General features: G+C 37.0%; 1 protein-coding gene across 1 annotated transcript in view; it reads right to left on the bottom strand.

Annotated features, from left to right (window-relative positions):
• The window catches only part of LOC126482030 (multiple PDZ domain protein), a 1,476,438-nt gene that overhangs the window by 1,107,914 nt on the left and 344,361 nt on the right, over window positions 1-24,163 (bottom strand). Inside the window, exon 5 of the mRNA XM_050106002.1 lies at window positions 8,657-8,761. Within this exon, the coding sequence (XP_049961959.1) occupies window positions 8,657-8,761 (105 nt within the window). The remainder of the gene's footprint in view (window positions 1-8,656; window positions 8,762-24,163) is intronic.

Raw genomic sequence — 24,163 nt, 5'->3', positions numbered from 1 at the left:
TGACGTGTTCACAGATTATCAGTCCCATTAAGTTGATTTAAAACATAAATAAAGAACATTAGTTTTAAATGACTTTGTGAATAAGATCACAGATCCTCTGAGAAAAGGGTAACCATTAAATCTGATATTCTTTTAAATAGTCTGTTCTTGAACAGTAGCATAAACAGAAAAGAACAAAACTACAGGAATTATCTAACCACTGTATCCATCAGCCACAAAAATGAAGAAAGGTTCACTTAGAAGTCCTACAGCATTGTACTTCAGCTACTTGTCCTACTCTGGTATTTCTTCTGTAGGTTGCATATGCCATCCTCATCCTTATCATGCACATATTAAACATTCAAGTAAGTAAGAAACTTTCAATAGGATTGGCTTTAAAAAGCTGCTGTTCTGTCATTACTTACTTTATTTAATCACTGCAGTACTTCAGCAACGTATAGTATAGATACTCCCCAACTGTACCAAACTGGATGCAACCATATTACAACTGAGTTTAATTATTCTGCTCTTACATATGGTGTGCACTATAACATGTGCAAACTATAGCCTATTATGAGCCTGTAACATTGCTATCAATAGCATTAAGCTGTTATGTGCAAGTGAAGAAAGCAATGCAAACATGAACCACTGGTTTGAAAATAGTGTTCTGTTCACTGCAGATGAATAGAGTCTTAGCCAAGTTAAAGCCAAATAATCTGTAGGAATGAAAGAGTATTGGCTCTGTTTCTATAAATTAATGAACATTTGGTTAAAAATTGCCTCAGATGTAAAGTAAATCAGTGATGCATGCCATTCACACTTTTAAAGAAGTATTTCATGTATACCTGCCATACTTCCTCATAAATTCAAGTTATACTATGCAGCACATCATTTGACAATGGGCAATCCAGGTGAAAGGGAGGCATTATATGCTTAAACATCTCATGATCTAATAGTGTGGTTTCAAGTTACCTGAGACTGCGGTCATGTGTGTGAGTTGTGTTTGTGTGAGTGTGCGTGCGCATATGTGTGTCTATTGTTGACGAAGGCCTTAGTGGCCGAAAGCTATAATTGTGAGTCTTTTCGTTGTGCCTATCTGGGACTCAGCATCTCCACTACATGGTGAGTAACAACTTTTCTTCTCATAATGTCATGATCTAATAGCTATGTTACAGTTGGAATATAGATGCTGTTACCATGTGCCTTTCCAATGTAGGGTAGGTTGCAAGCCTCAACAATACAGATAATTCTGCCATAGGTGCAACCACAATGGAGGAGTACCTGTGGAAATGACAGACTAACCCAAAGATTACAAAGCGGTCAGTAGCCTTACCAGTAGTAGCAGGGGCATCAGTCTGGATTATTGACTCATCCAGCCTTGTAACATTAGCCAACATGGCATTGCAGTGCTGATACTGTAAACAAGAGCATGCGACTCTACTGTGTAGTCTAATGATGATGGCATCCTAATATTCAAAACATTCTGGAAGTAAAATAGTCCCCCATTCAGATCTCTGGGTGTGGACAACTCGGGAGCAGCTGCCATTACGAAAAATATAACTGGCATTTCTGCAGGTCACAGTGTGGAACATTAGATCCCTTATCTGGGTGGGTATCTTAGTGAATTTAAAATATGATATGGATAAGCTGAAGGTAGACATAGTGGAAATTAGTGAGGTCTGATGGCAGGAAGAACATGACCTCTGGTCAGGTCAGTACAGAGTTACCAACAACAAAAAATAACGGGGGTAATGCAGGAGTAAACCTGATAAAGATTAAGATATAGGAATCTGGGTACACTACCATAAGCAGTATTTTAAACAGATTATCATAGACAACATGGACGTGAAGCCAACAATAACCACAGTACAGGGTGGTCCAAAAGTCCGGAAACACACTGATAAAATCCAAATAGAGTAGCAAACAAGGAAACAGAGTCCCTACACATGAGGAACAGGCAGGGGGAAACTTTATAGGCTATTCCACCAACATGGCGGCCATCTTTAAAGCCGCCATCTTGGATTCAACTCCAAAATTTCAATTGGGAATGTGGTCATGTGACATATCAAACAGATAGAGAATTTCACCAGAAAAACAATGCCGTTGTTATTTTAAACATAGCTTTATTCATTTTCGTGTTATAGCCAATTACTTGAGGCAGCAGTGGGACGCTCGGCAGCGTGAGTATTACGTACTGAGAAGTCATAAAATGGAATCTGAAATGGTACAAAGTGACTATCCCATGTTTGATATGTTACATGTGTTTAACTGTTAGGCATAATTTACTCATGCTAACGTTTTAATCATTGTTTCCTTATTTACAGGTTACAAAATGTCCTTAACACATGAAGAACGCATTGAAATCATCTTGATATCAGGAGAAAGAAGCACACGGGTCACTGCTGAGGATTTCAACAGTCATCACCCAACCAGGCAGCCCATCATTCACAGCGCAGTTGCCAAGCTTTTGGCCAAATTCCGAGCAACAGGTTCTGTCTCAGATAAACCTAAGGCTGGAAGACCAAAGTCCGCCTCCGATGAAGCAACAACAGTGAGCATGTTGGCATGATTTAGCAAGAGTCCGCAACCGAGTACTCGTCGCCTGTCACAAGAATGTGGGGTTAGCCATACCTCCATACTGTGAATTTTATTGCAGCACAAATGGCACCTGTACACAATTCAGCTGCTCCAACACCTGAACGAGGATGACCCAGATCATCGGGTACAGTTCGCAGAATGGGTGACACAGAAGCTGCAGATAAACCCACGTTTCCCCTATCAGGTGCTGTTCAGTGATGAAGCCAATTTCTTTATCAATGGTGAAGTGAACAAGCAGACTCACAGATACTGGTCCGACACAAATCTGCACTGGAGTGGTGCTTCCAAAACGGTCGACTCACAAAAAGTGATGGTCTGGTATGGTGTGTAGGGTACTAAAGACATTGGACCTTTTTTTACTGATGGTACATTAACAACCAACAGTTATCTGAGGTTATTGGATGAAGAAGTGTGTCCGTCGTTGTTAACGGTGGACGGGACATTTCCTGAATTCTTCCAGCATGATGGAGCCCCACCACATTATGGGCACAATGTGCGAGCATACCTGGATGTGCAGTTCCCTTAAAAGTGGATTGGTCGTAGGGGTGCTGTGGAGTGGCTACCAGGTTCACCAGATTTGACTCCTTTGGATTTTTACCTTTGAGGTCATGTCAAAGCACTGGTCTATTCTGTGAAAATACGGGATTTGCATCATCTAAAGCAGCGCATTGTTGATGCGTGTGGTCAAATTCAGCCAGATGTATTGGTCAAAGTTCATCAGGACTGGGTTTGGAGCATAGCATTAACAATCCAACATAATGGACAACATATCGAGCCATTCCTATGACTGTTAGTGGTCTCTCGGGACTGTGTAACATTGGCGTAATGTCTCTTCGGCACATAACACACATGCTGCCGAGCGTTCCACCGCTGCCACATGTAACTGTCTATAGACCGAGAATGAATAATGCTATGTTTAAAATAACAATGGCATTGTTTTTCCGGTGAAATTCTCTATCTGTTTGATATGTCACATGACCACATTCCCATTTGAAATTTTGGAGTTGAATCCAAGATGGCGGCTTTCAAGACGGCCGCCATGTTGGTGGCATAGCCTATAAAGTTTCCCCCTCCCCGTTCCTCATGTGTAGGGACTCTGTTTCCTTGTTTGCTACTCCATTTGAATTTTATGAGGGTGTTTCCGGACTTTTGGACCACCCTGTAGTACAAGTTTATATGCCAAATAATTGTGCAGATGATGAAGAGTTTGAGAGAATGGATAATGAGAAAAAGGAAATTATGCAAACAGTTAAGACAGATGAAAATTTAATTATGGGTGTCTGGAATTTAACAGTAGGAAAAGGAAGAGAAGGAAAAATAGTTGGAGAACATGGTCTGGGGAAAAGTACTGAAAGAGGCACACCTGGTTGAATTTTGGACTGAGCATTATCTATAATCATCACTAATACTTGATTTAAGAATAACAGAAGAAGGTTGTGTACCTGGTGAGACTCCATATATTGGAAGACTTAAGAGTGATTCTATAATAGTAAGAAACCACATTTAAAATTGTAAGATATTTACAGGTGTGGATGAGGACTCTGGTCACAATTTATTGGTTATGAAATGCACACATGAATCAAAAACGGTAAAAAGTTAGGAAACTAAGAAGGTGGGACCTGGATAAACTGAAGGAATGAGAGATCATTGAGAGTTTTAAAAGGAGCATTAGGCAATGCTGGACTAAGCAGGGTAAAGGGTTACAACAGAAGATGAATGGGAAGCTTCAAGAGAGCAAATAGTGAAGGCAGCAGAGAACAGTAACTAAAAAGACAATGACTGCTAGAAATCCTTGGGTGATACAGGAGATACTGAATTTAATTGATGAAATGAGAAAATATAAAAATGAATCAGGCAAAAGGAAATACTACAATATGGCTAAGCAGGAATGGTTGACAAATGAAAGGCTGTAGAGGCATGCATAAGCAGGAGAAGACAGGTGGCAAGCCAATACAAAGAAAGAAGGCAAGGGGGGAAGGAGTATATAGAAGGCCTATACAAGTGAATCAAACTTGACTGCAATATTACAGAAAGGGAAGAGGAAGCAGATGACAATGAGTTAGGAAATATGATACTATGAGAAATATTGGACAGAGCATTTAAAGACCTAAGTTGAAACAAGGCCCTTGGAGTAAATGACTTGACCCCAGAACTACTGAGATCCTTGGAAGAACAAGCCATCACAAAACTATTCCACCCAGTGTGCAAGATACATGTGATATGCAAGATATCCTCAGACTTCAAGAATAATGTAATAGTTACAGTTCCAGGCACTGAGAAGTGTCAGTACTACACAGCTATCAGTTTAATAAGTCACAGTTGGAAAATACCAACAACAATTAGTGACAGAAGAATGGGAAAAACTGGTAGAAGCCTACCTTGGGGATGACCAGTTTTAATCCCAGAGAAATGTAGGGACATTTGGGGGCAATACTCACCTTAAGACTTACAAGATAGGTTCAAGAAAGGGAAACCTATGTTTGATGTGTTTATAGATTTAGAGAAAGCTTTTGACCATTTTGACTGGAATACACTCTTTGAAATTCTGAAGGTATTAGGGATAAAATACAGGGAGCAAAAGGTGATTTACAACTTGTACACCAACCAGATTGCAGTTATCAGGGAAGACGGTTATGAAAAGGTAGTAGTGATTGAGAAAGGAGTGAGACAGGGTCATAGCCTATCCCCAATGTTACTCAGCCTATACACTGAGCAATCAGTGAAGGAAACCAAGGAGAAATTTGGAAAAGAAATTTGGGTTCAGGGAGCAGACATAAAAACTTTTAGATTTGCTGATGACACTGTAATTCCGTCAAAGATGGCAAAAGACTTGGAAGAGCAGCTGAACAAAATTGACAGTCTTGAAAAGATATTATAAAATGAATATCAAGAAAAGTAAAACCAGATTTATGGAATGTAGATGGATTAAATCAGACAATGCTGAGGCAATATGAGTAGGTAATGAGGCACTAAATGTAGAAGACAATTTTTGCTGTTTGGGAGCAAAATAACTGGTGATGGTCAAAGTAAAGAGGAAGTTAAATGCAGACTGGCTATAACAAAAAGTATTTCTGAAACAGAGAAAATTGTTAACATCCAAAATATATTCAAGTGTTGTGATGTCTTCTCTGAAGGTATTTTGAGTGTGAAACATGGACAATAAGATGTTTAGACAAGAAAATAGAAGCTTTTGCAATGTGGTGACATAGAATAATGCTGTATATTAGATGGGTAGATCAAATAACTACAGACAAGATACTAAATCAAACTGGAAAAAAAAGAAATTTATGGTAAAACTTGACTAAAAGAAGGAATTGATTGTGAGGACACATCCTGAGGCATCAAAGGGTAGTACATTTGGTAATGGAGGGAACTGTGGAAAGGAGGGGGGGGGGGGGGGGGGGGGGGGGGACAAGATTGTAGAGGGAAACCCAGGCTTGAATACAGCAAGCAGATACAATGAATGCAGGTCACAGTTGTTACTCAGAGATGAAGAGGCTTATATAGAAGAGAATACCATGGAGAGCTGCATCAACAACAACAACAAAAGACATTGTCTCTGAATGTCACATTAACATAAAAGAAATTGTCACAAACTAATGGTGTGATAACTGTCTCCTTAATGCTGAAAGTACCAAAATATGTAACTGAAAGTTAATTATATTTTCTGCAGCAAATTTTCAGTTACATATGAAATATATTCATTAGCACAGATGATAACTGAAGACACAAGCTTTGAGCTGAAATACAAGTGGCAAATGTTGGGCACATAACTCTCTCCCCCCTCTACCCCTCCCCAAATAAATAATTGTATGGTCAACAACAGATTTATAGTAAAATGCGGAAATCAAGTTTGCAAATGCTATGTTTCTACATTATCAGCACTGGCTCATGGAGAACCAAGGTAATTAGTTTTGCTGCTTGTAATTAGCTGAAAGGATAACACAAAATGACTTTGGTCCACATAAGTACAGCTTTGTGCTGTAATAATCAACAGTGAAGGATATCATTACTTTAAGGGAGAATTCTGCTGCATCAAATATATGCACAACAGTGTGTTTTGGAGACATTGTCTGGGACTTTAAAAATTCTTTCACAACAAGGTCAACAGGATACTGTCATGATGTCCAGACAACAACAACAGTACTTGCATTAAGCAGTTGTGGTTTAGAGGAAATAGGCCAATTTTCCTAAGAGGTCAAGGCTGTAAGGTGAGCAGCATTTTGTAGTGAATGGGTGACAGTGGTCAGTATGATACTACTGCTTCATACTATGAACTGCATTTTGGAACTCTGCATTTCCACTTTTGTGAAAGGAGAAATACCTCACTAGCAGAAGATCTGATCAATTGCAGTAGCACCAACAAACAGAAATTCAAATTACGCCCAATCTACTATGATATTCTCCTGATTCGTAAGTATGACTCACCACACATGAGTTTGTCAAGTCAGAATAAATGTTCAATTCTCCAAACAAAAACTGCTTGGCAAGTTTACATGTTTATGGGCCACATGAGAGAAATAAATGGTAGAAGCTATCAAAGTAAAACTCATTTGTTATTTTGTACGGCTCATGATCTTCTCAAAACAAACAACTCCTAAACAGTTAATAAAACAAATTTTTCAATCAAGTTAAGGCATTTCTCTTCTATATATTAAGAAGATGATAACCAAATACATTATTTCTGTGTTATAAAGGAAAGAAGTGGCAGCATTTCAGAAACAAAGAAAAATGGATGAAATAAAAAAAAAACTTCTCCACTAGTGATTTACTTTAAAAAATACAGTTTTTGTGTTATCATTCTGTAGTTCATAACTGCACAGTACTTGTGAAAGAAGGAGAATTGATAGTAATAAAAATGTAATCAAGAGAGAAATTATTTAGATACAAGTGAGCCCATTACCAGCTCAGAGTACTGTGTGCAGCTATTTTTGAAATCTGTGATGATAGATACTTATTTGTGAATAAAATCTGGTCAAAGACATGGTGTATTATTGTGTAAAGCCACATAGAATTGTCACAATGCCAAAAAACCCTCTCTTGACAAGTTAATAAACTGACAGTACTTTGGTAAGTTTGCCTCTTCAATGGTAGCAAAGGTGGGCTATGCCAGCAACTGGAAAAATATAGCAATAAACAGAGAACAGTGGCAACAATTAAAAAAAAACTTGGTTGTGAGAACTCAATGTCTTGATATTCAATAACAAAAAAGCTGGAAAGCATGTCACGCTCAAACAGCCGTCGATTGCAGTGACTCATCCTGACATAACATGACAAAAATAGAATGCATCTTTCTTGATGTAGCAGACTGTGCAGCACTTTGAAACTTTCTAGTATGGACTACACCAGGACTTAATCTGGAATCTTGCTGGCTTCTGAGTTCAAGATCAGATCTAGCACACAACTTTAATTGGCAAGAAAGGTTCAGAACTTACAGAACAGGTCAAAATGAGTCACATACAGAAAACAATGAAATGAATGCTTCTAAATTGTTATTTAAGTTTTATTTTTCTACAAGAAACTTAACTTAAATCTCCACAAACCTCTAAGAATATTTAAAAAGAGGACACAAGGGTTGTAGACAGAACTTAAAATACTAACTGAAGTAATTTAGAGTAATTATTTATAGCAATTTATAACCATATGAACTGGTTTCCAACTGCAAGTATTTGCTGTAATGGATAATTTTTACTAATATCATTTCTAGGGTGCAAAAGAAATTTCTAAAATGAAGTAATTTTAAAATAAAACTCACAAGAAACATCTCTTGAGATAATAACAGTGTTTTGATTTTCATTGCAAAATACATACACGCAGTTATTAATGCACTAGGAAACATATGAATACATTTACTAACATGGAGTGTGTAAGAATGAAACTATTTTTGTCAAAATGTGATTAATAACAGCTAAAGCTCCTTGTGAAACACTGTCACATACTGTTATGTAAATACTCCACCATCAACTAAATGCACAGTGATAACTAGTATTCCAATTCTGGAAATTATGTCACCCACACAAAAGCGGATTATAACTGAAACATTTAGAAGGGTATCTGAATTCTTTTTGGCAATACATACCTGGGGGATATCTGTGTAATATGTTTGATGGGAACGGTGCTCACTTCAGTTTGCAGCAATGATTTTCTATAGGCTGTGGCAGCTTCACCAGGAATGTAGGTCACACTGAAAATTATGAAATGAGGTTCTGACTCAAACACTCAAGTTAAAAATTCTAAAGTGTACATAAATTCACAAGAAATTAAAAAAAAAGAAAAACGAAAAAATGCAGTGTAAAAGTGGGTACATTGATCATGTATGAAGTTTTTTTTCTTTTTAAAAATGTTGCTGCTCTATATTTGCTGACAGAAGTTTCAATTATTGCTGTTTTTCGTGGATAATTGCCCTTGAAAGACAATGTATATAAAAGACACAATGATTTCTCTTCTTATCTGCCATACCTAAATACGTAAGTGGCACAAACTTCTTTTTTTATTTTGCTTGCTAACTAAGTGAACATTAATCTTCCTCCCTTAATTTGTTTACTAGAAAACTGTATGAATTAACTCTCGGAAGACAAGAACCAAATATGAAAATAATCTGATGCAATGGCAGCTGAGATGTGGGAGAAATTTTACACCCACAGTAGTTAACATTAATTGTGATGTTCGATAAGAAGCACTACATTGGTTATGAAGTGAAAAATTTTAAGCCTGTGCTGCCACAAAATCTTGTGCACCTATTAAGATACCACTACAGTAAAGAAAAAGCTTTGGTATAATACAAATAATAAAAAAAAGGGGGGGGGGGGGGGACAGGAAACAACTCACTGTAAAGGTGAGACTTTGAGTAGTCAATAAACACATAAACAATACTAAGGACACTGCTGTGCCTTTGGGAGAATTCTTCTAGAATACACATACACTTGCATGGTTACTAAGTCCCAGGCAACCATACTGTGTTGGAAATGCAGCTTGTGCTATCAACAAATCAAGGTCTTAGCTATAGAGGGAGTTGTTACCTTTACTCCTTCCATTACAGGTACCATTACACTACCAGAAAGCAAAAGATGACTCTTTTCATGTATTTCAACATTAATTTTCATATTAATGTAGTAAAAGATAAAAAATATTATGTATAATTAGTAGTAGTCAAGTAAAATTAAAATCTGAGCTATATAGAACACATCTCTATATGAAGTATCAAGACACACATATTTTCCTTGTTCTTTGATAGGAAGTAAAGGGCAAATGGTAAATAATGCTATGAAGACAGTGGCAAATACGAACACAGAGAAGTTGTTACTCAGGTATCAGCAATATAATGTGCACTACTATATGGCTAAAAGTTCCATTGTATAGTAGAGTACGACCAAGATTTTAAAATGTTTCCTCTCCTCTTCCTCCTCTGCCCCCCCTCCCCCACCCCCAACAAGTCCCAAGTCTGCAGAATCACTTTGCAACTTCTTTGATCACCAAGTCTACAGTGTTAATTCTATGACATACATCCTTCAACAGCTGCGAATAGCACTCCAAACAGCAGCTACACTTGTGGGCCTGAATGAGTTACTTACATCCAGTCTAGGTGCTGTACAACCATAAAATTTCATCATATTCTATGACACCTGGAAATCTATGTCTGGTAAGAGATTAGCAGATAAAAATATTTCACTAATATTATAAGATGAACAGAAAGCAATAATTTATCCAAACAGTGCACCAAAATGTTTTACAACACAAGTAACAGCATATACAAAGAAGTGCCAAAAACACTGGTATAGGCATGCATATTCAAATACAGAGATATGTGAAGAGGCAGAAGATGGTGCTGTGGTCGGCAATGTCTGTATAAGAAAACAAGAGTGTGACACAATTGTTAGATCGGTTACTGCTGCTAAAATGGCAGGTTATCAAGATTTAAGTGAGTTTGAACATGACATTACAGTCAGCGCATGAGCGATGGGACATAGCATCTCCAAGGTAGTGATGAGGCAGGGATTTTTCCATATGACCATTTCACGAGTGTACTGTGAATATCAGGAACCTGGTAAAATATAAAATCTCCAACATCACTCCTGCCAGAAAAAGATCCTGCAAGAATGGGACCAACGATGCCTGAATAGAATCATTCAGGATGACAGAAGTGCAACCCTTTTGCAAATCGCTGCAGATTTCAATGCTGGGCCATCAACAAGTTTCAGCATTTGAACCATTCAAAGAAACATCATTGATATGGGCTTTCAGATCAGAAGGCCCACTCGTGACTTGTGTACTCTTGCTGACTGCATGATACAAAGATTTATATCTCACTTGGGCCCGCCAGCACCAACAATGGACATGTTGCTTGGTTGGATGAATCTCATTTCAAATTGTATTGATCGGGTGGACGTGTATGGGTATGGAGACAACCTCACGAATCAATGGACCCTGCATGTCACCATGGGACTTTTGAAGCTGGTGGAGGCTCTGTTATGGTGTGGGGAATGTGCAGTTGGAGTGATATGGTACCCCTGATACATCTAGATATGACTGTGACAGTTGTCATGTATGTAAACATATTGTTTGATCACTTACATCCATTCATGCTCATTGTGCATTCCGAAGGACTTGGGCAATTCCAGCAGGACAACACGACACCCCACATGTCCAGAGTTGCTACAGAGTGGCTCCAGGAACACTCTTCTGAGTTTAAATACTACAGCTGGCCATCACACTCCCCGGACATGAACATTATTGAGTATATCTGGGATGCCTTGCAAAGTGCTATCCAGTAAAGATCTCCATCCCCTCTTACTCTTATGGATTTATGAGCACCCCTGCAGGACTCATTGTGTCAATTCCCTCCAACACTACTTCAGAGATTATTCAAGTCCATACCATGTCGTGGGGTCCTACACGATATTAGGCAGGTACCAGTTTCTATGGCTCTCCAGTGTATATGAGGATTATATCTATTTTATAATTACTGAAACAAATGTCAGGGCACTCATTTTCAGCTGTCCCCATCAAGATATATCAACAACACCTGTTGGCAGCTAAGGGTTTCAATTAATTATCATTTATTCTAGAGAAGCTGCACGGCCATCAATGGTATCTGTTCTTTCAAGAAAAGTTACTATCTTCATATATACTGAAACAAATGTGTTAGGAAATATTCTCTAGACAGAAGGTACTAAAAAGAAACTCGCATTTCAAACTAATAAGTACTTCATCACAACATCACAATAAAAAAATGAAAACTTTAATGAGCAGAGTGATAGATATTCAAATAAATTATTGTGGTATCCATCATAAAAATGTTTTTTGTAAGTCTCTAATGTGTGGAACTGATAATTTTATATTTGGATGCTTTGCATATTAAGAGTTGTTAAAAGCTGTTACATTTTTAGCAGGAAAGGGTATTTTATTTGCAGCAATAAATGATGTGGGACAATCTGGGCAAACAGGTGTATGAAACTGATAATAGAGGGAGAGAGAGAGAGAGAGAGAGAGAGAGAGAGGGAGAGAGAGAGAGAGAGAGAGAGAGAGTGGGGGGGGGTGGGGGAGTGGGAAGATGCTTTTTCTGCTTCTGCATAACAGACAGCTTAAAATTATGCATGGAAGAAATAAATACAGTGATGTGATTAACAGGGTAGCTCATAAGCACAGTCAAATGAAAGCAAAAAGACTGATATTTGGAAATGCAGGAAGACTGTGTCACAGATGTATAATGTTAAAATAAATTACAGGAGTATACTAAAGAAATATGATAGCCAGTTATATCAGTGAGAAGTAAGTAGAAACAGAAAAATGAGAGTAATGACAAGGAGGTTCCTCATACATACATACATAACACTGACAAAAAAACCATACTAGACTTTGACATTTTAAGGTGCCAGGTACTGTGCCAGATATCAGTGATGTCCATGGACAACATTTTAATGATGTGACTCGTCTTCATCAGATGATACCTGAGAAAGTCCATCGAATGGAACAAGTCCAGTATTTATACTTACTCCCAACCCCTTCCTTGGTCAGTTCTAGACACTTTGCATATGGTCAGTTCCCACAAAAAATGAACTGAGGGGTTCCATCTTTGGTCTGGTGCATCTGGCCACAAGATGGCGCTATGTTGTTGGACCAGTGTGCCAACCCTGAAGTAGAATTGGACCAAAATCTGCATTCCAGCTCACAGCCAGGTGGGCCATTCCAAAGGTGGAAAATCTCGGTACATTCCTAGGGGGAATGGACCACAGACAAAGCACCTAGAATTGGCCATGGAGGGGAAAGGCAGTAAATTTAACTACTGGACCCATTCCACTCAAAAAGCAATCACAAATAGTACCTGATTCAGACATATCACGTAGTCAAAACATTGTGGATAGACGACACTGATATCTGGCAGAACACCAGACACCTCAAGGTGTCAGCAGATCAGTGGATACACCTGAAGAATTACATACTACACTTTAGTGATAGATGTATTTCAACAGAGTTACAAACTAACAAAAAAGTATTATTATCTTTGTGTACATCTTCTGCCATAACAGAAAAGAGAATGATGTATAGAGTGGTACACTTTATGCAAAATGAAACTATAGATAAAGATGTTTGTGAAATACAAAAATAATCATGACAGTAAACATAAACTATTACTTACAGCTCTATAATGATACTTTATCACTTCAACTACTCCCCTTATTTGCACTTAAACCAAACAAAGTGAACAGATAGATAAATCTTATGAGTAGTTGACATTTCTCTCTCCTGCTTTACTGTTTCACAAGAATTAAATGAATAACATGTGACTCTCTTTTATGGTTAGTTACTTTCAGTCTTATCTTTGAAGATACTCTTCATCTCGACTCTGTTAGGGGTGAACATAAAGTTTTAAATATTGCCTTGAAAAAACCAGACTGCGACCATGGAAACTGGTGATAATGTTAGTCCTTCTCTACATATTCATCCTCCATTACAACACACTTTCCTTAATAGTGGATAACTTGACAGAAACCTTTGTTTTAAAAGTCCGTATTTTGGTTGCTAAGCAAACCTTCCACCTCGAAAATCACTATCCTGAAAATGCAAAACATACTGTGGTTTCATCATCCCAGAAAAGAGGAGTAAGTCACTGAGTTCCATGTCAGAAAAATATGGAGGGCAAACAAAATTCAACAGTCCAAAGAAGCAGCATGTGCAAGCTGGTGTATTGTTGTGAAGCAAAAAATGACCCCTTGAACAGCTTCCCATGAGCTTTGTCTTCACAGCTTCCCATGAGCTTTATCTTCACAGCTTCCCATAAACTTTATCTTCACAGCTTCCTACAATTTTGTCAGGAGATATTGGTATTATACTCTTGTGATGATTTGCCCTTCAAGCATAATCTGTTAGCACCACACCATAGCAGTCATGATAAAATCATTCAACATCACCTTGTCCAGTGATATTGGCGGTAAATCCACTTATTTGCTCCTTTGTTTCAGGATCATAGTGTTACACCCAACACTCATCCATGGTGATTAAGCAGCTAAAGAATTCATCCAGACTAGCTTAACACCACTGCATTATTTCTGCTGCTGTCTTGGTATAGTTGGCATTTTGAAACGGTGTGAGCAGCCATGGAACCCAAAGGTCATCCCTTGTCTTTCATGATATAAATTACTCTAATATAATTTAATTATGTAAAAATATAAGAAGTACAGAAAAATAATACTTTTCTTTGATAATAGAGGAGCTAAGATTAAATGGAAACTGCAAAAAAAGCAAAAATGGAAAAAATGGAAATTAAATTTATTGCATAAATTATGATTAAAATACCAATCTCTGAATCAGGCTTTGAGCTATAGACTGCAGATTCTTTAAATCATATAAGTGAGAATCTAATCTCCAAAATAAAACTTTAATACATGTATTAGTGACAGAGTTTAATCAAAATCAACTATGAAGTCAAATGTACATGGATTCCACCAGATAATTTATTAATTTAAGTCACAGTACAATTCAGTGGCAGTATGTCCACACTCACATCAATCACCATCAGTAACAGTCTGCATAAAAACAATAGTAAGTTCAATAATGTGGATAAATCCTCTTATAATTCACATAAAAGCACAAGAAAGCAGAGATCAGACAACGATTTTAAAACCCACATGCATTACTCTTTGTAAAGTATTGATATGAGTGCTTTCTACTAAGGAAGTCCATATTTTATTAATTACTTAACACTATAATGAAAAATTGTCTACTGACAGCAATTTCCACACCATTTATGATTTCATGACCCCCTCACAGCTTCAAATTGCCACACCTCTCTCCCACTTTACAGTTTTGACAGAAGCTCTCTAGTACACGTTGCAGAACTAATGTAGCACGAAAAAGGATGATGTGAATAATAAAGAAAGTGCCAGAAGCTCCATTACAATGTATATTTTGTTATAAAGTGAAATATCCATTTCAAATATTTCTGCAAGTTTAATGCAAATATTGTAGGTCTTCTAATAATTGTCCTACATGCAGTTCTCTTAGAATAGCTTTATAAGGCATTTCTATTCAACCAGTGAAGATTCCTTTCACAATATGAGCATGTGTCAAATATGATTAATGTAAATTTAAATTGTAATTGCACAAAAAAGGAACATTTTCTAATCTTTCCAACTTTTGTATTACATCTGTATTTGTACATGAAGCAAAAATAAAGCAAGCCTCGAACTGGTATCTCCTGATAACGTTACCAATTTCTACAAAGCCCCAGTAAGTGACATTAATGATAACTCCAAATGTTTGCCCCAATCAGCTACTATTATATTCAAGGAAGGACACACACACTGTAGTAACTAGAAAACTTATGTCAATTAGTTTAATGAAAAATAGTGCATTAGTAGCTTTGCATGTAAGTGGTACAGAGCTTGTTTAAATGCTTAAAAAACAGTCAAAGTGTTAAATGCTGAACATTAACATGATTACAGCAGAGTCCCATTAATCCGAACTAATTGGGACCGGATCTTGTTCGGATTACTGATTTGTTCGGATTAGCCGGAGTTATGGTGACGAGTTTCTAAAATGAAGTATACCAAGCAGATAAATAGGTACACCATGGTAACAATTGGGGAAAAGTGTGGGAACAATGGCTCACTCTCACTCCCTGCTCTTGTTGTTACACATTGTGGAGACCTCTGTAATGTCTGAGGTCAGTGCACTGCCAGTTAGCTCACAAAGCATGTGGTTATGTTAGCTATCAATCACTGGCACACGTAACAGTTGTATTGTATTCGTTCAAGTGCAGTGGTGTACATATTTTCATAGCAAGTAAATGGAAACATACAGCGTTAACTCTCAAAGAAGAACTGAATGCTTTGAAGCGGATAGACAATGGTGATAATGTATCTAAACTGGCAACCATTTGTGATTGGAAGAAGAACTGAGTGAAGCTTGAACAGTCCTGTCCAACGTCTTCAGGAAAAACGCTCAAAATTCGGCAGACTTTGAAACAGTCCCAGTACAATAAAGTGGATGAAGCTCTTTTCCTTTGGTTTATGCAGAAGTAGAAAGGGGAACTCCTCTGAATGGAGCACTGGTTCAGGAGAAGGCGTTTACCTCAACAAGTTAATGAAAGGTGACGAGTCTTTTAGTGCGAGTACAGGTTGGTTGGGCAGATTCAAAAAAGTCATGGAATCCGTCAGCTAACAATTACTGGAGACAAGCTTTCTTCTGACCATCATGCAGCAAAGGAATACTTGGGTGAGTTTGAAAAAATGATAAGAGAGGGAAAGTACTCTCCCCAACAAATTTATAATGCTGACAAGACTTGCCTTAATTTTAGGGCATTGCCAACAAAAAGCCTGGCATCAAAAGCAGAAGACCATGCTCCTGGTCTTAAAATGTGCAAAGATCATGTGACTTTATTAGTGTGCAGCAAAGCTGCTGGTAATCACAAGCTGCCTTTAATGCTGATCAGCAAATCTGCTAGGCCCAGAGCTTTTAAAAACTGCAACATGAAGTCCCTGCCCGAATATTATCGCAACCAGATAATAGCATGGATGGATGGTAAGCTGTTTGAAGAATGGTTTCATGGTCAGTTTGTTCCCTCTGCTCAATGGTTATCCAAGGAAAATCATTTGTCTCCACATGCAATCCTTTTGATTGATAACGCGTCATCTCACCCCAGCACTGAGGAATTATGTGATGGAGAAATTGTGGCGAAGTTTTTGCCACCGAATGTTACATCACTTCTACAGCTGACGGACCAGGGCATATGCAAACATTAAAACTGATTTTTAAGAATGCTGATCCAAGATTATAGCATTCCTTTAGTGGACAAAATAAAAAAGACCCATGTGAAGGATGTTGTTAATTGGGCTGCTGAGGCATGGCAGAATATTTCAGAAAATACTCTGAGAAAATGGTGGAGGAAACTGTGGACATCTCTTGAATTTCAGGAAAACCTAGCTGAGAATGAAGAGGAAAATCTGCTACAAATGATACAGACAATTCCTGGACGTGAAGAAGCTACTGAAGGAGACATGGATGAGTGGATGGCAGCAGATGGGGCATGTGTGGAGAACCTTACTGATGCTAGTTTAGCTGCTGCTGTGACTCAAGACCAGGAAGAAGTGGACTGCTGTCATGGATGTGACAATGATATTGAAAGCAACAAAGGAGAGCTGGTGCCACACAGTGACACATCAGAAGCCCTTGACCTCACGCTACATTATTTGAAGCAACATCCTACTGCTACACCTGCTGATTTGATGTTTATGAGATGATGGTGCAACTATGCGTCATATAACAGACTGTCTTCATTACACCAAAAACTAATGATTGAGTTTTTGTCATCTAAAAAGTAGGGATAAAATGTCTGCTGTATTTTAGTAAGTTTGACAGCTTTTCTTTCTTTGTTATGAATTGTTTAAACCTAATCTTTTCTTGCCAATTTTTCTAATACATGTTTACTCTACTGTGTAAATTAAAATAGTGTGTATGTACAGTAGTTTACTGCACAGTTTTGCATACTTAGATTAACATTTTTCATGTTCGGATTAACCGAACATTCAGATTAGCAGTACTCTGCTATATATCATTCCATCATAAGGCTAACCTCCTACAAAATTGCATTTACTAGCTCATTTTTGCTTTAGTCAACAGCTTCTTGTCATTTTTACTAATTTAGAAAAATTGCTGACAACTGTAACTATAGCTTACTTATTTCACCTTGAACAAATTGTTATTGATGCATTCTATCCATGAATATTTCTTTACCCATTTTTATAGATAAATACATAACCATTTCACTTGCTTATGTGGTGAATTACACATTATTACTTCATTGTTGATCATATTTGTACAACAATACAACAAGTTCAGTGTTAATGGTTAAGGCCTGACATCTGTTGTTTATGCGTGAATTCCATCAGTTCAAAGCTGCAAAGCTTTGTTCTTTGTTGGTGTGATATTTAAAACTTTAATTGTTATCGAGTAACACATGTATTGTACTATTGAAGTTACTTTGACAACTGACTTGGGCTACACTGTAAGTAAGGCAAATACCATACCATAATTGCAACAAAAGTGCAGATTCATGCTTCAACTTACTGATTAGTGATAAAGGCCTAATTATGACAAGTGAGTTACATAAATTCAATAAATTATCAGAAAAACATTCAATAAGGGATTTTAGCATCTCATAAAATGTCCATATAGAATAACTTTTTTTTAAATCCTCAAATATGGGAAATCTCTCACAACACAGGACAGCTGGCAACTATGTCCTGATAAGAAGAGGTAGAATCATAATACTGAAGTAAAAGATAATATTTCTTGCTGTCATAAAATCATAAAAATAGCAAGGAAGACTTCTACTTGCTTACATATTTTGGAAACTGCTTTTTCAACCTATTGAATTACTGTATTTACTCGAATCTAAGCCACACTTTTTTTTCTGGTTTTTGTAATCCGAAAAACCGCCTGCGGCTTAGAATCGAGTGCAAAGCGGAAGTTCTGAAAAATGTTGGTAGATGCCGCCACAACTAATTTCTGACGTCGAATATATGCAGCGCGTCACAGGCACAAAGATAAATACTGACACCAAAACCTTTGCGTCAGTAAATAAATTTAAAAAAGGAGGAAGAAGAGCTTTCTTTCTCCGCCCTGAGTTTCGACCACTGCCTTTTCATACATTATCCAACGAAGTAAATACAAATTCCGTATTGTTCATCTTCGAATGTAGCAGCATTTCAATGTACTACGAAAATCTGACTGGCAAGACTGTTTGGGATGTTTATCAGTATGGCCAACTCTGCATTCTGAATTTGTTCCTACCTGTGAGAAGAGATGGTTGCCAATAGGAACTTTTATGAATTGTGAATCACATTCCGTATTCTCTTCACCATAATAAGAATACAAATATAAACATTTTGCCATGTATTCTTTTGTGTTTGCTGCTATCTCGTTTACATTCTGTCTGCCAAACTAGAGTGAGACTACAGCAAACGGGGAAGGATATACATGTCATGTGATGTTTATATTCGTATTATTCTTATGCCGAATAGTGATACAGTCAGAAATGAAGCGCGGCAATTGATTAGATTTTTAAATTTAAGATGATTCTAATTTCTGTGCAGAATGTAATGCACTAAAGAGGCGTCGGCAAAGATTTTCAAATGGAGAAAAATTTTCACTATACTCTCATTCAGAACATCTTCTCTCATACGCAGTCTATTATTTGGTTCTTGTTCATCATTATCAAAGAAAGCAGCAGTGTAAGTAACAACAAATAGCAGTCTCTTGCCGTTGTTTCGCTTATGAGCCGATTCCTCTTTCTTTCTCTCTCTCTCTCTCTTTTAAAAGCGGCGGTAGTGCGCACAAAAGCAAGCCATGTCGCGAGCAGCGACAGGTCGTAAACACTCATTATCAGAAAGCTACAAACAATGCATGACACAGTACAGTAATGCATTTTCAGCTTTGAGTGACGTAAACACCTATAACAAAGAGAACGGCACTTATCAGATCAAAGAAAAATAAGCAATCAATTCAAACCAGACAAAGCACTTGAAAAAGGAAGGGTACCCGTATAAATACGGACAGAGTGCCTGATGCATAGCAACGGCTACCTGGTAAAGCTTAATGGCTACCTGGTAAAGCTTAACTGCTAAGCCTACGACTCAAACCAAACTACTATAGCTGTATCGTCATTCATTCGACCTAAATTGTGTCTCATATTACAATGGACCAACTTTGTTTCGATTTGGAGGTGCGGTCTAAACTTTCCTCTCCCCTTGAATTTCCAGTCTCAGATTTCAGGTGTGGCTTAGATCCGGGAAATTTTTTTTCCTCGATTTCGAGTCTCATTTTTCAGGTGCGGCTTAGATTTGAGTGCGTCTTAAATTCGAGTAAATACGGTACTATTTTTTTAAGCTGCCTGGCCTCTTCTTTGACCTCATTTAACACAGGAAATAAACAGGATGAGCAGGCAAGGCAAGACAAAATGGCTGCAGACCAAATTTGTAAAAACTGACATCAGGAGGACTTATTGAGCAATAGGAAAGTCAAAAGAACCTCTGGTGAAATTGAAAGGTAGGGTGTCAGGATTAAGAGTGCAATAGAAATTCCAATGTTAAGTACAGAGAGAGAGAGAGTGGATAGGTCAAGAATTTACACTGAAGGTCTCTATAGGGGGAGATTTGTTTGATGAAATGACTGTATGAAATGAGAGTTGACGCAGAAGATACAGGGAATCCAACATTCAGGGGCAGAGTTTAATGGCGCTTCATCATAAACGCCATCAAGTAAGACAGGAATGAATGATAAAATTCCTTTGGAATTTCTTAAATCACTGGGGAAACTGGTAACCAAAGGACTATTCCAGTTAATACATAGAATCTACAAGCCTGCTGACGTACTATCAGACTCTGGAAAAATATCATCCACTTAATCCTGAAGATAACAAGGCCAGGTAAGTGTTATAGCCATCACATAATCTGCTTAACAGCTCATGCACCCAAGTTTCTGACAAGAATATTATACAGAAGAATGGAAAAGAACATTGAGGATCTGTTAGATGACGATCAGTCTGGCTTACAGTAATGTAAGGACACCAGAGAGGCAGTTCTGACATTGTGATGATTAATGGAAGCACGACTGAACAAAAATTAAGACTGTTCATAGGATTCGTTGGCCTGGAAAAAGTGTTTGACATTGTAAAATGGTGCAAGATGTTTGAAATTATTAGAAAAATAGGAGTAAGCCATAGGGAAAGATGGATAATACACAATAAGTACAAGAATCAAGACGGTACAATCAGAATAGAAGACCAAGGATGAAACGCTCAGATTACAAAGAGTGTAAGAGAGGGATATAGTATTTCACCCCTATTCTATACATAAAAGAAGCAATGGAAGAAATACAAGAAAGGTTCAAGAGTGGGATTAAAATTCAGGGCAAAAGTATATCATTCACAAGATTAACAAATGACAATGCTGTTCTCAGTGAAAGTGAAGAAGAATTATAGGATATGCTGAATTGAATGAACAGTCAAATGAGTCCAGAATATGGATTCAGAGTAAACTGAAGAATGATGAAAGTAATGCTAACTAACAGAAATGAGATTAATGATAAACTTAACTTTATAACTGAGGACCATGTAGTAGATGGAATTAAGGAATTCTGCTATCTTGAAAGCAAAATAACATGACAAACAAAACAAAGAGGACATTAAAAGCACATCAGCACAGGCAAAGAGGGCATTCCTGGCCAAGAGGAGCCTGCCCTCAAACACCAGCTTTAATTTGAAGAAAAAATATCTGAGACTGTATGTTTGGAGCACAGAATTCTATGGTAGAGAATCATGGACTGTGGGAAAACCAGAAAAAAGAGAATTGAACCGTTTGTAATGTATTGCTATAGAAAGTTGTCAAAAATTTTATGGACTAATACAATTAGGAATGAAGAAGTTCTCCATAAAATCAGTGAAGTAAGAAACATTTGGAAAACACTGAAAAGAAGAAGGAGCAGGATGACAGAACATGTGTTAAGATGTCAGGGATAACTTGCATGGTACTAGAGGGAGCTGTAGAGGGTAGAAACTGGAAGGTAAGAGAGATATTGGAATACATCCAACAAACAATTGAGGATGTAGGTTGCAAGTGCTACTCTGAGTTGATGAGGTTGGCACAAGGGAAATTTATGGCAAGCCACATTGAACTGGTCACGATTGTTGCTTTTGTGGGGTTGGTGATCTTATCTGTCACTTCACTGTACTCCATGCTGCTGAAATGTTAATCTATCAGTTTAAGTGCAGTAACTGATATTTTAATAACTGTCTGTATTATACTAGATTAATTTTTCTAGTGCACAAAAACAACAGGATTTCTATTTGTCCTACCTATTGCATGTATAAAGTTTCCTTTTCTGTTTGCAAGTTACTTTAATCCATGGTGTGTTCTTTTACTATTTTATATTTCCTTTCAATGTAATTTTTATTTATATTGTTTGGAAACATTTCGTAATTTTCTCCATAGTTAGTCTGCCTGAATTCCATGGAAGTTTCTGTGTGCTGTGTAGTGCTATGTTGTTTTTCTTAATTCTTTATTGTTATCCGAGCATGCATTCAGTGCCAGGGACAACATTTATTTCTTTACTTCCAGATTTGTCTATGAAGACTTGTGTATCATTCCCTTGCTCAATGCAAACTGGAAAACTTACTGTTGAAGTAAAAGTTGTGGAGCAAAATAATTACTTCTAAACCAATTATGCTTCCAGAAAATATCAATAATCATACACTGCAAGCAATACATTTTATTAATTATTTCTTTGTGTCCACAGAAAGCTTAGTACAGAATTATGTTGCTATGCTTATAAAACTAATGTGAAATTTTGTACATACAGATGGAGTTCATCCAAAGAGAAGAAGTCAGTTGCAAAATAATCTTTCAAATAAAAAAAATAATACAATGCAATGCATTCTTTAATAGTAACAAACTGCACTGAGTAAATGTTTTAATACATAATTGAGATTAGATATTACTGATTTCACTGTTATGTATGTTTAGCTACTATTTTGTATTAAGGTGGGAAATGATTTTTTATTTCAAAATACGTGGCATACTGAAATAAATGCAGACAACTCAAGTATTAAACAAAGTAATTAATCCAAAGTAATTAATCAATGAAGAATTGAACACATTTTTGGTTTAATGTTTTTTCCGAAGCAAAGCATTGTGTAATTTTTTTATACACTAGCAAGAACATTGCAATATATGTTATCTGCAGGAGGATAAATAAATAAAAGCATAACAGAAAAAATGTCACCAGAAAATAAGTTTCTCACAACATTTCAATATGAGAGCATTGTATCTGTAGAACTATGTAACTTTTGTGTAATTTAATTCTGGTAGCCATAGGAAGTGTATTGTTTTTTATGATGTACATTCAGTGAAAACATTTAGAATCCAAAATATTACAATTGAAATAATATTGTTTTCAAAAGGTAATCAGTTTTGTAGCATATAAAATTTTTAATTGCTGTGATACAAAATGCACAGACTTCTTTGTGATACAGGCCAATTCTGAGTAATTCTGTGTGTTTTGTTGTATTCTAAACTATTTCTACTGTTTGATTCTAGAAATGAATTAATAAAAATGTTGTCCAGTCACACTTCACACAACAGTTAAAAATCCAATATCAAGTAATTACCTGAATTACGTACTCCAGTGGGAATAAAAAAGGAGACACATGTTATGTGGAATAAAGGCAGCAGAGAGAGAATGCTGAAATCAACTGCTGTCACACAGCAATAGCAACTGACATCACTGCGACCGACACACAAGGAAGACGGAAGGGCAGGCATAATCCTATTTTATCAGGTTACTGGGATGTGTAAATTGGATGTAGAGTTCAGTATGGCTTCTCTTGGAGCTCAGAGGTGACTGAAGTGGCTCCCAGTGTCAGTGCACAAGACACAAATGTTTCAGTATTGTGAATTAGTTCTGAGTATTGTATACAGTTTGGAAATTTAATAATTACAGCATATCACGAACTGCATGTGAAAAATACAATCTTGAAAGAAAGATACAAGAAGGACAATTAATGAGAAAAACACAAAGAATGAAGAGCTTTGGCTTCATAGTGTGAATTTTTGTATGTTTACTATTCATTATCTGTACAGTTCCAGTTCTCCGATCTTCTATGCAATGTTTCAAATAAAAACTCTATTTTAACAATACTAACAAACAGGCACTTGCATTCATGTCACAGTCTTAGCTACGTATGCAACCATTGCACTCTTATACAAGTTCTATCAACAAATAAAGAATGGTTTTTAATCATTGAATAATATTATAATTCAGCACAAAATATTACTTGTGAATTTAGCATCATACATTTTCTGTGCCTCATAACTAAACACCCTAAAGTAAGATTTCCCCACAATCATGGTTGCATGGCAGTTTTTTTTGGATTTCAAAGTATTATCCAAAACTATGCTAACAGCATGCTCTATTAACAATGTCATGAATCTGCAAAACTAAGTAAAACCAAAATTCTATTTCCAACTCCATCCCCCTCCTCCTACCAAAAACATACATATACATTAAAAAATAAATAAAACAACTTATCTCC

Source organism: Schistocerca serialis, chromosome 5 (assembly GCF_023864345.2).
Source record: "Schistocerca serialis cubense isolate TAMUIC-IGC-003099 chromosome 5, iqSchSeri2.2, whole genome shotgun sequence".
Taxonomy (NCBI): Eukaryota; Metazoa; Arthropoda; class Insecta; order Orthoptera; family Acrididae; genus Schistocerca; species Schistocerca serialis.
This window is presented reverse-complemented; position numbering and strand designations above follow the sequence as displayed.